This window comes from Polistes fuscatus, unplaced genomic scaffold, assembly GCF_010416935.1.
Source record: "Polistes fuscatus isolate 324 unplaced genomic scaffold, CU_Pfus_HIC Scaffold10, whole genome shotgun sequence".
Classification (NCBI taxonomy): Eukaryota; Metazoa; Arthropoda; class Insecta; order Hymenoptera; family Vespidae; genus Polistes; species Polistes fuscatus.
The window spans coordinates 4,536,387-4,551,428 of NW_025112998.1; the positions used below are offsets into that span (position 1 = coordinate 4,536,387).

The 15,042-nt window shown below is 27.3% G+C and overlaps 3 protein-coding genes across 5 annotated transcripts; 1 reads left to right on the forward strand and 2 right to left on the reverse strand.

Annotated features, from left to right (window-relative positions):
• Positions 1 to 34: 34 nt before the first annotated feature.
• LOC122525878 (polyphosphoinositide phosphatase) lies at positions 35 to 5,219 on the reverse strand. Its single transcript, XM_043648885.1, has 13 exons — positions 4,959 to 5,219; positions 4,660 to 4,885; positions 3,088 to 3,457; positions 2,776 to 3,022; positions 2,504 to 2,699; positions 2,218 to 2,416; positions 1,543 to 2,127; positions 1,362 to 1,474; positions 1,053 to 1,293; positions 754 to 969; positions 506 to 688; positions 255 to 429; positions 35 to 182 (listed from the first exon to the last, which is right to left on the reverse strand). Exons 1-13 carry the CDS (start codon positions 5,040 to 5,042, stop codon positions 78 to 80), a joined length of 2,940 nt encoding a protein of 979 aa, XP_043504820.1. The 5' UTR covers positions 5,043 to 5,219; the 3' UTR covers positions 35 to 77.
• A 306-nt stretch (positions 5,220 to 5,525) lies between these two features.
• LOC122524033 lies at positions 5,526 to 6,693 on the reverse strand. The gene is made up of 3 exons (XM_043646076.1): positions 6,569 to 6,693; positions 5,886 to 6,026; positions 5,526 to 5,782 (listed from the first exon to the last, which is right to left on the reverse strand). The coding sequence occupies exons 1-3, from the start codon at positions 6,641 to 6,643 to the stop codon at positions 5,651 to 5,653; spliced, it is 348 nt and encodes a 115-aa protein (XP_043502011.1). The 5' UTR covers positions 6,644 to 6,693; the 3' UTR covers positions 5,526 to 5,650.
• A 318-nt stretch (positions 6,694 to 7,011) lies between these two features.
• Positions 7,012 to 13,820, forward strand: LOC122524891. Of its 3 annotated transcripts, none has more exons than XM_043647382.1 (6): positions 7,012 to 7,181; positions 7,607 to 7,689; positions 7,786 to 7,955; positions 8,277 to 8,494; positions 8,590 to 13,390; positions 13,467 to 13,820. In XM_043647382.1, exons 3-6 carry the CDS (start codon positions 7,926 to 7,928, stop codon positions 13,491 to 13,493), a joined length of 5,076 nt encoding a protein of 1,691 aa, XP_043503317.1. In that variant the 5' UTR covers positions 7,012 to 7,181; positions 7,607 to 7,689; positions 7,786 to 7,925; the 3' UTR covers positions 13,494 to 13,820. The 3 variants fall into 3 exon arrangements, with proteins under 3 accessions (XP_043503317.1, XP_043503324.1, XP_043503333.1); XM_043647389.1 differs by having other exon boundaries at positions 7,607 to 7,671; XM_043647398.1 differs by lacking the exons at positions 7,012 to 7,181; positions 7,607 to 7,689 and having other exon boundaries at positions 7,707 to 7,955.
• Positions 13,821 to 15,042: the final 1,222 nt, after the last annotated feature.

Sequence of the window (15,042 nt, forward strand, 5' to 3'; positions counted from 1 at the left end):
ATATAGATTTAAATTTAATTTAATTAAATGTCTCTCTATATATAATTGATAAAAATTAATATAATAAAAATAAAGTTTTAGGTACAATTACTAGTACGTACTAACTTTAATAATAGCTGTTCTTGATTTGCATAACTCTTATAAAGATGCATGTCGTTAGAATTTGGAATAGAACCACCAACCTATTTTAAACAAATAATTTTTTAAAGGACGAAGTTACCAAACATCTTATTTTATGTATAATAATTATTTACCTTTGCTCTTTTAACATACTGTTCATATATATTTATGCTTGCTTCTTTGACGAAGGGTAAAGAAGTAACAGTTGGTGGTTGTGGATTTTCTGGAAATGATGCTTGCTGCACTAGTTTCGAACGAAGTTTTGTTTGATCTATCGGATACGTTGCATTACGTCCTATTAAAACGAATCTGCAAAAACAAATAGACAGTAAACAGTAAATTATTAAATACTAAGCATAATAGAACAATTAAAAAAAAAAATTACCTTTTATAGAGGATAATATCATTCCTTGCTGGATATTCTGGCTGCATTCCATATACTTCTTTCATTGACGGAAACAAACATTCAAAGGACATTAATTCTGAATTATCTTTAGATGCAAATAATTGTGATTCATTCATCTGTGGATGACTTTCATCTTCGTCGGAAGTTGAATCCTCGCTTGAACTTTGTAAAATAAAATTAGTAGCATCCTTAATAACATAAAATGTATTGAAACATAATAATTATACCTTGCACTAGACGTTGTACTACTTGTACTACTTTGTCCAGTCATAGATGGATTCTTCATATTCAAATTTTTATTACCAGTTTCTTCTCTTCTTCTACCTGGTCTTATGCGTACAGCAAATGGACTAAAACTTGTTGTAAAATGAGGCATGAAATCTCTAACTGAATGACTTATTATATATGCATATAAATCCAAAAATATAGATAATTCATAAGGCCTGAAAAAATGGTTTGTGAAATTAGTTATTGTTTAAATCTTTTAGGAAAATGAAAAGTAATGATTATCATAAATATCATTTACCTATGATAATCATAATAAATATCAATCATTTCTTCATAAGTACTTTGTACTTGTATCATTTCAGAACAAGTTTTTGTTACTTCATTGAACGCATATGGTAAACATTTCAATACATTTTTATTCCACCATTGAGTAAGCAATCTTCCTTTGCGAAGATATTGGCAAGCAGGCTTATGGTGAAGGTAATAATCTGTTAATAATTCCCATATTGAAGGTTTACCTTCTTCTGGTATAAAAAGACCTAAAAAGAAATATATACTTTCAGTATTTGCAATTCAAATTAATTTGCCCAGTCAAATACTTAATTACCTAAAAATAAATTAATTGTATGTTGTTTTTCTTGATCGCTGAAAGTATTACTATAATATCTACTCAATGTTTGCATAATATCATTTCCTTGACTAGTCCATGGTGCAGTTTTTCTAAATTTACAAATACAGATTATTATTATTTGTCATTGATGAATTACATTAAAATTTATGTTTATTACCTATAGGTTTTGATTCTGTGTACCAATTGAGATCCACCATACTGTAAAGCTAATGTATCGCCATGATCTTCGTATAATTCTTCCAACATTCTTACACAATCAGAATCAAATTCAAGTTTAGGACTTTCCAATACTCCCAAAGCACATAACTGAAATCCTAAAGCACATTTGCCTATAGCAAACTGAGCTGTATTTGTTCGATCTAGACAATCCACACAATTAGTTCTAATAATTCCAGTTTGTGGGATTCCTTTTCTTGCAAAATAATCCTTTACATGATCTTCAAAATATTCTGGATCATACGTTTTATTACATTCGATGGATGGTATTTCTAAAGTGTTATGAGTTTTTAAATAATTATTATATTCTATTTTTAATGAATTATTAAGAGAATTTTTCACATCATAAGAACTAAATGATAGTCCAGAACTTGAATTTGTTTTGTGAACTTTTTTAGCATTACTGTGTTGTTGCATGAATAAATTTCTTTGACTGTAATATGGATTATGCGATTGGAAAACACCCGTTTTTAAAACAGCATTATGGGCTATATTTGCTAAACGACCCATTACATTTACTTCTTTTCTGTACATAAATCATTTTATTTATTATTAATATACGTATACCTTTTAATCAATTATGATGATTTTTATGATTATAATTTTTATAATTTACCGTTTGAGCATTCTGGCCATATCAAAGCTTATGTACTGAATATGGTGTTCTGGAGGTAAAAATTGATTTAAATATTTCACAGCCGTACTTAATTCTTCGCTTAATGTACTTTCGTGTTTTTTTTTCTCACGTTTTTTAACAAGATTTAATATTATAATTGGCGATCCATACCTCTTAAGAAGCTTATTAAAATGTGCTCCTAGAAAAGAATTTAATTATAAAATTTCATGTTTTAAATTAAATGAATATTCGGATGGATAATTGAATCATTCAATCAATTTCTTACCAGCTGTTTCTACAAATGGATCAGCTAAATCACAAACAATTGTAGGCTTTGGAACCATTTTGCTAACATCTTGACTCCAATGGCCAGGAACTGAGCCACGCATTTGCACGAAAGAACTAAATCTTCCATTATTTAAAGAACTCACACCAGAATCATGAACAATCTGTTCTGTTTCTACTTCGTTTGCTACATCACCCTTAATATGAAAATTCGTATATATATTCATAGAACTTTGAATAAATGTCATATAAAATAAATAATATAAAACCTACATCAAAATTTGCACCACGCTTTAAAAATCTAGTGCCTGCATATTTATTACTTCTTCTAGCTATTAAAGCGATATACACAGATCTCCCAAAGATGCTAACATTTGATTGTCCAATAAAACCATGTATAACATATAAAATCCAATCTCTATGAAGATCTTTTTCCACTGGTGATAATAAATGTGAGTTCCATATGAACCGACGGTTTGGATTACTACGCACTGCATAATCAATATACTTTTCCTTTTTACTGTAAAGAAATAGAAGATGAAATATGCTTTATTTTGTTTTTATTGTAACAAACAAATTACAAACCTATCATTCTGCCAATTTTTATGGAACGACCACATGTTAAAAAAATCTTCAGCTTCTTCTATATCATCTTCTTTTTGATTAGCATTGTTAGGTATGTCTAATTTAATGTGCTTTGGCGGTGCCATATTATATTGTAAAGTGTGCGTCAAATCATAGGAATAACTGAAGTAGAAATTACTACTTAAATCAATACCTTGGAACATCTTTACGTATCTTTGTTCATCAGGATGAAAGAGACGAACAGTGTCATTGGGAATGTATATCATTGAAGTATCTTCTATTTTATATATTGTGTGATGACCAATAACTGCCACTCGACGACGTTTCGTTACAAGAATGATATAATATCCTTCCAGGAAGCGTATAAAACCTTTTACAGAAGATTTCTTAAATAATTTTTTATAAATATTTTTAGAAAAGAGAAATATGAGATAAAAATATAAACATTTACTAGAAATTCTGTTGTACTTATTATATCATACAACAAATATATAATTATTTTGATTTGCTGTTAAATATCCCACATTTTGTGCATCAGAACATGCTTCATCTACCAATGATTACATCGCTGACAAAATGTCATGCGTGGATAACTAACAAATAGAGCCATGCTCAAAAAATTAACATACATACCATGTTATATTATAAATTATATGTGCATAATTATTAATTGTGAATCTTATCTTTAGAATGTAGCAGTTCTTCAAATATTATATTAAAGAATAATTTGAACCATCATAAAAAAATTTCTATATGATTATTTTAGAAGATTATTACAATACATATAAACAATAGTATTTATAATAGTCCATTGTTTTAATTGATGATAAATAATTTATAGTAAAAAAGAGAAAATATTTCTTTTTTGGCTCAGAAAATAAAAACTGCAATGAGCCTTACCAAGAAGACCGAAAGCTGACACTAGCCTGGGAAAAGTATCTCTCTGCCACATATTCTTCCAGGTGAATTTAGTTTTTGTCGGTTTGTGCATCGGCTTTTCTGACCGATGCTGCTCAGACTCCTCTGATATATTTGTGCTGGATTCTTTATTATTGCTGCCTTTGTTAGCAAGCATATGTAAATAAGCTGTGTTCTTTACATTATAATTAATAATGGTTCTGATATGATATAATTATATTAGTCTTTTCTTTCTTTTTAATTTCATAAATAATAATAATAATAATAATAACAATAATAACAATATTAACAATAATAATAATAAAATGAAAAAGTTACATAGCATTTTTCAATATTTATAACATAAATTGTGTTATAAAAAAAGACAAAAAATTATGTGCAAAGCTGAGGAGCCTAAGCTGTTGCATTTATAAAATGATTACGTACCATAGGCAGGTTTAAGACTATCATATTTAAAATAATACTGTTTTAATGATATTGTGATAATGACTCGATAAATGTGATTGTTAAAGTGTAAAAATTTCATAAAAATATTATAAACCATACCAAATATTGACTACAGAAGCATATACATGCAATGATAAACATTGTAATTCTTTACACACCATACTAGAACCTTTATTATATTTAATATAACATAAGAACTTAACATACCAACAATACCAAAAGCTGAAACAACTCGTGCAACACCGCCAATGTTATTGCGTTGTCCTATACGTGTACGATTACCCATATCAATCATATTAACAAGATCTTGTATTTCATCTTGAGTGTATTCCCTTTTATCGTCAACAACAAAAAGTTCTCTTGGTTCCATCCGATCAATTTTTAATACACGAAATCGTGTCAGCGTATTATTCGATCCCATTAAATAAAATCGCTATAATATTTTTAGAATATTATTTTAAATATTATTTTCTTATTAACTTACAAATAAATATAAATAATTTTACCGATTTTGTTTCATAAAGTGCGATTTTTTGTATTGATGATATTATCGGATGAAATATCATATTTGGGGCAGTATTGTCATCCATTATTAATCGATTCAATGATAATTACATGTATTATAATTAATACAATGCAATCACCTGCTATTAATTTGTTTATCAATGATGTTGACAAGGTTAGGTTATCAGTAAATACATAAATGCAACGAATATCTTGATAAACATAATATATCTTAATTTGTCTAATCAATTTAAATACGAAAATCACTCTTTAAATATATTTACTAATACTATAATCATATTTTTATTTAATAGTTTCTTTTTAAAGAAGAAATAATCTAACATGACACATTGATATTATCACTAGCAGAGTGCTGTATTGGAGTGTCATAATACACAAAACTTTATTTGTCATTTATGTATAAATTTGATATATGTACATATTTTTCATAGCTGGTTAAAAAATAAGATGTTTAAACGATAAAAAATATTTGTTCGTATTATTGTAATAAGATTCATTCCAATAGGAAGAGGATAGTAAAAATAGTATATTACAAAATAGGAACAGAATTAGTTGTACGAATCTTTAATTGTATTATTTATTTTACTTTATATTCAACACATAACATAATGTGCATAGTATGTATTACATTTTTTTTTCTATATCTCTACATTATATACATTTATTTAATACTTTATTTTTTTGTCATATCATACACAAATCTTGCTACATCAGCACCAATCAAGCATGTTAGAGCAATTGTTATTCCTAATAGTACTCTGTCTTTTGTTCCTCCCATTAAATAAACTGGTTTGTGGATATCTCTCTGTGTAAAACAATAATTTTATATGATTATATTAAAAACATGAATTTATTTCATTTTAATATAAATATGAATATATATATATAAACCCTAATGTAAAATTTACCTGGAAAAATTTATAGTTTTGAAGAAGTTTAGAGTCAACGGATGAGGTACTAACTGAAGCCGATGGCTTAACTTCTGCTGGTTTGGTTGCCATTGTATCCCAAATTAATTTTTGTTCTGCTGTATTTAATGCACTAGGTTTCTGCAAAAATATAAAATTCATTTATCAATATAATAATAAATTAAAATAGTTTAAAAAGATAGAATTTTGTTTATAAGTAAAAATTAGTGTATAAAATTAGTATATATTATTATAAAATAATATTTTCCTAAATTTTGTTCTTATATAAAATATAAATAATAATGTATGATCGCGCGAGTCTTATTAAAATCATATGTGAGAACATTTTGTTACGTGATCGATATGTCGTCTGCTAAAGTACTGTAAAACAAGTACTGTACAAGTACTGTAAAACAATTGAAATATAATTTGAATAATAAGTAAATGGAATACAGTATAAGATACCGAATATTTTGATTGTTTTCTACTTAATAATGATGACTGAATAACAGTTCAAAAAATAACATAAATCAATAGAAAACACTTAACTGGTGCTTAAAAAATTGTCATCAGTAATGATGGAGGTAATTTACAAGAAAGTCAACCTTTTTTTAAATTTGTAAATTGTCAATTATTTGAAAATGGTAAAAATATAAGGCGAATATATTTCAATTATTACTTACTAATGGATAATATGGTTGAAATCTTGTAGATTCTTTCAAACGTCCAGTAAACGGATTGAACTCGTAGTAGGTCATTATTTAGTAGAGTCCAATAGTTGCACAACCTTCACTAGCAAGCATAGAGTACATTCAATATAGATAGTCTTCAATAAAGTCCACGATAAAGATAGTTATAGATTAAACATTCTTTTTTCTGAAAATTGATAGTTTTGTCTCTTATTTAGTAGAATACTTAATAATAATAAGAAAAAGTAAAAAATAGTTTAATTCCATTTTTGACAAATAATTTCAAGAAAATCTATTTTGGACTAATTAAAATGCTAAGAGAAAAGAAATTTCAAAGTTCCATTGTTTAATAATAAGTTATATATTGATATATTGATATATGATGAACTTTTTCATAAATATTTTTAGTCATATATAGCGACATCTATAAATTTATCATAAGGGGGTTAGACAAAATATGTTCATTTAATATTCTAGATTATTGAGATAGTTTGGAGATAAATTTTACAAGTAGGAGAAAATCTAATAATTTTATAAATATATATATGATTTCTAAATTATTAAGTGGTAATATCCGGATGTTTAAGAATTATATATCTTATACAAGGTAATATTTTCCATATATCAATTTATAAGTCAATATGAGTATTGATAATATCTATATTGATACTCTTTATTTCTGTACTACTGTTAAACAATTTTATCCTTGTTGTATAGAGCTATTTTAGATATTATAATACTTCTATGTAAAATAGTATGAACAAGTAAAAGTATATATAATAACAAACTATTTTCGGTATCTAAATGTTATAAAACTTATCTTTTATGTACATAAATGTAATTATCCTCTAAATTAATTGCCATGACTACAATCACAATCCTACTAGGAAATATTGTATACTGTGATGTAAATGAGAAACCTAGAATATCTCAGTTATTAAATATTGTATATCTGTGATTAATGCTGAATTTATTAATGTATATGCTTATGTTTTATTTACAATCTAATATTTTTCTTTAAAATCTTTTTAGTGTCAGGATCTATGAATGAACCATTGAAGACCACTTCAGCTGTAACATAGTATCAATGAATATTGGTAATTAATATACTTTAGGTAAACATTTTCTTCTGGGTTATTTATCCAGATGTTAAATTAATTATAAGATAATAAGCATTATTTTTATTTGTGTTTTGTAATATATTTCTACAGAGTTAGATAATTCAATATTACGATATTAGCGCCTTTGTTTTCTATATTATCGACCGAGCAACAAACAGTTGAAAACATGTCATGGCTGATCTTGTGATTCATAACAATGTATTAATTTATTTTACTTATTCTAATGAAGTATGAGAGATACACAGTCAAGATTACAAATGGTAAGAGAAAAAGATACTTATATATAAATTTAATCACATACATGATATTACGTTAGTTACTTCGTTATATTAAAATTTATATACAATAATAATAATAATAATAATACTAATAATAATAATAATAATAATAATAAAAAATATGGTATACATATATCTATTTATAATTTGCTGTTTAATATGTGTACAATTATCAGCATATGAATTAGTTTAATTATCTTTGTAATTGATAGTTCTATTTATATTAACATTGAACTTTTACATAGTAATATTGTAATAAATGATTATATCACTTAAATCATGTTATTGATCTTTATGCTTTAGGAACCTGCTTCTAGCTTGAAACGTAACAATCGGAACATCATACTCCGTAGCTCACACAGAATTTATAAAAAATGGGGACTGAAGTATCATGCAGCAGTGAGAAATGCTGTTTTTAAGATGCACCCTATACCATTTGTGCCCTTAAAAGCACCAGATTGTTTAAAATGTGATAATGGAGAGTCTGATTTAGTATACGTATGTCAACAATGCAAAGATTGGTAAGAATTATATTTTATTTCTAAGCAATCTTATCGCAAGCAAAGAAAGTAGACTTTATTTAACAATGCATTGAATAAATTTATTTTTATCTTAGCTTTTGGTTTAAAAGCAGCTTCGAAGACCATAGTCAGCGACACAGTTGGATATTAGGATTTTGGTGTCAGAAATGTTTCGTAACAGTGTGCACACATGTACCTAATAGTAGTACACCGTGTGATTTGTGTGTAAATATGGAACAAGATAAGCGATCATATATGAAAAAGAGAGGTATTCATAAGCGTCAAAAAATGGGAACTATTAGAGTTTTTTATAATCAGTGTCAATTTTTTGCACATTTGAAATTGCATAATATATCTTTAGTCAGTATATGTGATATTATGTTAATGCCATTACCAAATGTGGAGGGTGATTGGACATCTAAAATGGATTTTGCTTGCGAAGCACTTTTGGAATATTGTTTCATGATAAGAGTACATATCATGGATTGGTTAAGAGCCAATAAAATTAATCGCAATTGGTGGAAGTTAGTTGAAAATAATATTGATGATGATAATCCTATTACAAAGATCATAAAAACCTATAATGGAAGGAATTTATTTCATTTAGATGTAGCTAAAGTAGATGCAGAGTTGGTTCCTTTGAACTCATTGTTCAAACTTAATTTCAAATCCTCTACTTCGGGACTCAGTAAAGTAGGATCAGAGAAGAATGAAAAAGATAGTAATAAAAATATTAGCGATATGAGTATTATAACCACAGCTAATCCTGTGTCCAGTCAGAATACTCTTGAGAATGAAGATAATCCTTGCACTCCTACTGATATTACGTTTGTAAATTGTGGTCCTACTTATAAGTGTTATACATATGACTCATTAATAGATTATTCTTCACACGATAATAAAATGACGAATTCAAATTATGTGCAATATATGAATAAGAATATACAATCAACGATAACGAAAAAACAAAGTAAGCAAAAAATATTGAAAAAAGAAACTATTAATTATATTACTTCCGTTTCATCTTCACCTAATAGATCATCTAACTTCATCAGTGCTAAAGATTTTTCTAATCAAAATTTGGAGAAAGATTTTAGTTATATGCAAAAAGATCTTGCCCACAAATGTAGTAATAGTGGAAAATTATCCTCCATTGCAATCACTACACAGAATAGTACCGATAATTTAATTAAGAATTCAATTAGTAAGAATGCTAATTTGTTGCCTAATTTATCTCATAAAGGGATAATGAATCAGGAATATGAAAAACAAAAACACTTATCAACTATAAAAAATGATTCAAATTTACCAACATTCCAAGGTACAGACTCTGTCAAAATGAATGCACTTATTACTCAAATTCCGTCTCATCTTTCGAATAATAAAATTGTATTTGTTGGTCAAGATATGGATGGGGTTAACAAAACAGTCAATCATGTAACGCTTGACGCAAAATTTTATGAAAAAGATACTAAATCTGTATCTACAAAATTAATACCTTTACATATACGTAATAGTGCAATATTGGAGGACAATAAGATTTCTGGTAATTTACAAAAAATAGTAGATGATTCTAATAAAACAAAATCTCCTCAACAGATTTCTCTTGAAGGTACAATTGTATATCGAAATGGGAGAAGATATATTCTTACACATACATCAAATGATGTATATCAATTAAGCACGTCTACGTCGCCTGATTCATCAAATAATTTGCAAGTCGTACAACATATTACAAAAAATCAAAATGGGGCAACGAAGTTATCTTTGTTTGAAAATACATATCTTAACTTACTCGAAACAAATGTTTCTTTGCCTACGCCATCACCATCTTCGTCAGAATTATCAAATAGTTCAAGTTGTGAAATTCAAAAAAAACAAAATTCTGCTGTTTGTGTGCAAAAAGAATCAGAGATATCCAGACCTTACCTGAAACCGAAATTTAAACAGTCTATATTGGATTTACTGAATAACGATGGATTGTGTGAAGCTTTGTCATTTCGTAGGGCCGAAAATGCAGAAATATATTTGAATATAAAAAAAACGAAGAGTAGTACCAAGCAGCTAAACGTAGTTACAACTGTAACAATACCAAATTGTAGAAAAGATATGTTGAACGAATTTCGACAATTGAATTATCCCGAATTAATGGAACGTATTCGACATTTGCAAAATGTCCGTAAAGAAATTCTGAGTGTTATGAATTTCGCGGATGACAAAGCTATAGAAGATACATTAAAATCAATTCGAAATTTACAAACAGCATTAGAGGATGCTCTCGAGTCTTGTAATAACGAATCAGAAGATATGAAGGATGTATGGAATGATGAAGAAATATCGATTGATTGGGAATCAAAATGTCAATATGTTAATAATTTCAAATGCGCCACATGCAATAAAGTCATGAAACCTAAAACTTATATTCCGGGATTTTCTAAACCAGCTGAAAATGATATTGTATATTGTTCATGTTACAAACATTTTTGTCAAGAATGTCGTAGTTATCAGGGTAACGTTACTCGATTTTTAACACATCAGAATTTTCACGAAGAAGAAAAACCATACGCATGCCCTGATTGTTTCCGCAGATTTCCTTCTTTTAGATCACTCGAAGGACATACATGGTCTTTTTGTTTCCATATGTTGAAAAAGCGTGTTTTTTGTTGTAAAATATGTCAGATAGATGGTTTTCAAGATACGGAATCCATAGCAAGGCACTTTGCTGTTATGCATAGTAGTAAAAAGATAGCATGCGAGACTTGTAATATGGTATTAGATACGTACAATGAATATAAAAGGCATCGTGAAAAAATGCATTCGACTATGGTTAAATCTGAACCAATAAGACTGATGATCTGCAAATTGGGGCAATGTATTAATCGGTGTGAAAAATATATGATGCACTTGGAGAAACATTATGGTGTACGAAAAATAATATGGTTGAAATGTCCTTTTTGTTCGTATTATAATCTCGAAAGCAAACAATTTTTAATGCAATTCAAAATACATTTTCAAATAGTTCACCTCTATCGTTTATTAGAAATTATTAAACCGGAAATATTAAAAGATATTTTACCATCTAGTCTTTATGAATGTTTATTTAAAGAAAATGAGCCATTAAGTTATGAAAGATTCAGAAAACTCCGAAATTTTAATGAAAATGAAGATACAATGGTACCTAAAATAATAAATACACGAACTATTGCATCAGAAGATTTTGAACAAGTATCAGATAATAATGAAGGTTTGGGTTCGATGCAATCAACAATAAAAATTGAGATGGAAGACAATGTTTGGCCTATCATATCGAATAAAATGTCGAATTTTAATATTTCGGATGCTAGATTAGAAAATACGGATTGTTCAATAGTTTACTTAAACACTGATAAAAAAGATAATCTACCAAAAATTTTGGATGTACGATCAATGGCTAGTGTTTTGTCAAAAGATCAAAAATGTTCGTCAGATATTGCTAACATGGAAAAAGTAAGTGTAGAAAATAAGGAAATACAATCAAATGATAATACAAAAAAACGTAAATCTATTGTAAATGATCAATCAAAAGAAACATGTAATTCTGCAAAAGAAAGTATAGAAAGTGATGCAAAATGTATAACAACTGATAGTATTATTTCAGAAAATAAAAAAGAAGTAAATGGTGTTGACAATATTGTCATCAAATTAAATGAATCGAGTTTAAAAACAAGCGAAATTTTAACATCAATTGACAGTAAATTAAATGTAGTTGAAAAAATTAATAGCACACTTTCTCCTTTAACGGAAACGCCTAATGAAACAAAAATAAGCGATGATTTGAATTCAATGAGCGTAATAGAATCAGAACCAGTAACTACTCTATCAACAAACAACGATCTCGATAATAAAATGAATGATGATATAAACATCATACCAAAGCCACCACCTTTAATTCGAATTCCTCAACATTTTTTAGAAAGTAGGAATCAGCAAGAAGATAAAATAAAAAAATTTAGTCGTACGATTTCTCATACGTCTGGAAATCGTAAAACTAATATCAAACGACCGTGGCGAATAGCATTAAATGGTCCAACTAATTCAAAGGACGTGCATCAAGATTATGTATGTCATTTATGCGGTGAGCTGATAAATACTGCTTGGCCTATTATAAGTATTCATTTTAATGCAAGGCATTCGGAGGAATGTAAATTATCTGTTGTAACGCCAAGATTATTAAGAATAACTCCTGAATTTATTAATGGTGGTTATAAGGAATTGTTTAGTAATAAAAAGCGTAAATCCGAAGGAACGGTACCGATTTCGAAAAAAAAAAGAAGATGGAGTGCAAAGAAACATACAGATTCAAATAATTCATTTGGTTTGGGGTTGTACGTGGAACAAGAATCCATAGAAGATGAAGAGGGTAATTTTATATGTCGGAAGTGTAATCAACGATGCGCGAATATGTCAGACTTAAGAGAGCATATAGCATCCAATCATAGGATCAAAGGTAGATATTTGGTGTGTTTAGAATGCGGCGAAAACTTTGTTGTTGCACCAAGTCTGCAGATGCATTTGAAAGCTTTCCATGGAATAGAAGATCCTATTTCTTACATGAATAAAAATTCGTCATATGCGCCGGATAGTATTGATGATCTTGACAATGAAACAAAAGCGATGATAGCTAATCAATGTTCCGTATGCATGGCTGTATTTGAAGATAAAGCTTCCGTTGATAAACATCTCCGAGTACATGGTATGGCATTTCTTAATCGCAAGAGAATAGAAGCTCAAAATGCTTTGAAAAGTCCAGAGAAAAATGTAAAAGTCAACGATGAAAAAAAAAGCTTTCAAAAAGAAAGTACAAAAGAACCTATAAAACGGGATAATCCATCGAATACTATCCTTGAAAAAATAAATGTAAGTAATCTAATATGTAAAAACATTTTGAAATAATACAGCGTATAAATATATCAGTATTAATTTATTGTTTTAGGCTACGATAGTAGAGGCAACCCAATGATTAAAGGCAAAAGTTCTTGTAAAATAGTATGTTCATATTTTTTGTATTTCAAGGGATTCACAAATTCATAATTGTAGATAATTTATTGTACATTCGTTAAAACTATCTAGCATCTGAAGATGAAGATCTGTACAAATTTTTAAATTGTCGGCAAATAATAACTCGATAAAAGAGTTTATTATAATTGTACATTTTTAACTACTAGAATTTGAAACATCTAGAGATCAATTGTAAAATATGATATATTAGATATCACTTGTGTTATGTTAGTATAATTACTTATTAATCTTAGTATTTCTAGATATTAAAGATATGTCAGTAAACATAGTCTGATTAAATCTTTACTTTATTATAAATAATTTAATTTAATTTATCTAATAAATTTTTGTTATCAATGAAAAAGACATTGTGTTAAAGAGATTAATATGCGAAATTGTCTAAAAGAATTTCGTAAAATCTCTATTTAGGATATATTTGAGGAAGAAATTTTTATCAAATTTAATTTTTTGATTATGGGTACTAAATTATATATATATATATTGATATACATATACATATATATATATATATATATATATATACAAATATACATTTATTAGATTAACAATTATTTGGCATAGTTAAATAAATTGTTAATATTGCTGCAGTGATATTTCAAATATTGTCTTCCTTAAAAATATAATTTAAAATATGATATCTCTTTCTCTAGCTCTTTATATATCTTTTTCTTTATGCATAGATATATGCGTAAACATGTATATGCACATATACATTTCTATATTTGATAATTGAAGGTGCTTTTATATCAAATTTAATAATGTTCGTGATTTTTTTTTCGTTTCTTAAACCGTCTAATTAGCTTTATACACTTTTTTCAAATTCATTAATATACAAAGCAATAAAAGAGTTAGGAAAATTATATTATATAACAAGTTGGAATGAATTTATCCAGTCGCAAATTTGTAGGCTTGTTTTTTTTGTTCTTAAGAATTGAACAATATAAACAGTTGGAATATTTGAAAAAATATTTTGCCTATATTTATATTAGATAAAGATAGACTCAATAAATTAAAATTGTTTATTAATTATTTATACGTAGTGAAACGAGATAACATTCTCTATACTGTATGTTCAAATGATTTTATTCTTCATTTCATGTTGCTCGATACTTACAAATATTAGAAATCACGAATTGTTATTTATATTATTATGTGCTTTGGCCTTATAAAATTTACTAGTCTTGTAGCGAAAAAAGCATTACCATCCCGATATATATATAAATAAATTATAAAAGGTATAAATAGTTGAAAGTATATCATAAAAACTTTTACCTTACCTTAGATATACTTCACCAAAAATGGCATGTAATAATTATCTAGTAATTAACAATATTACGTTTCTCCTGCAAAACTTAGTAACTTTTATTTAAAACATTTTTTTATAGAACGGATAGGATAGAAAATATTTTTTTTTTTTTTGATAAATCATTGAAATGGAACATCCGATAAATTATTTTGAATGTTTAGTTATAAAAATAATATAGGAATAT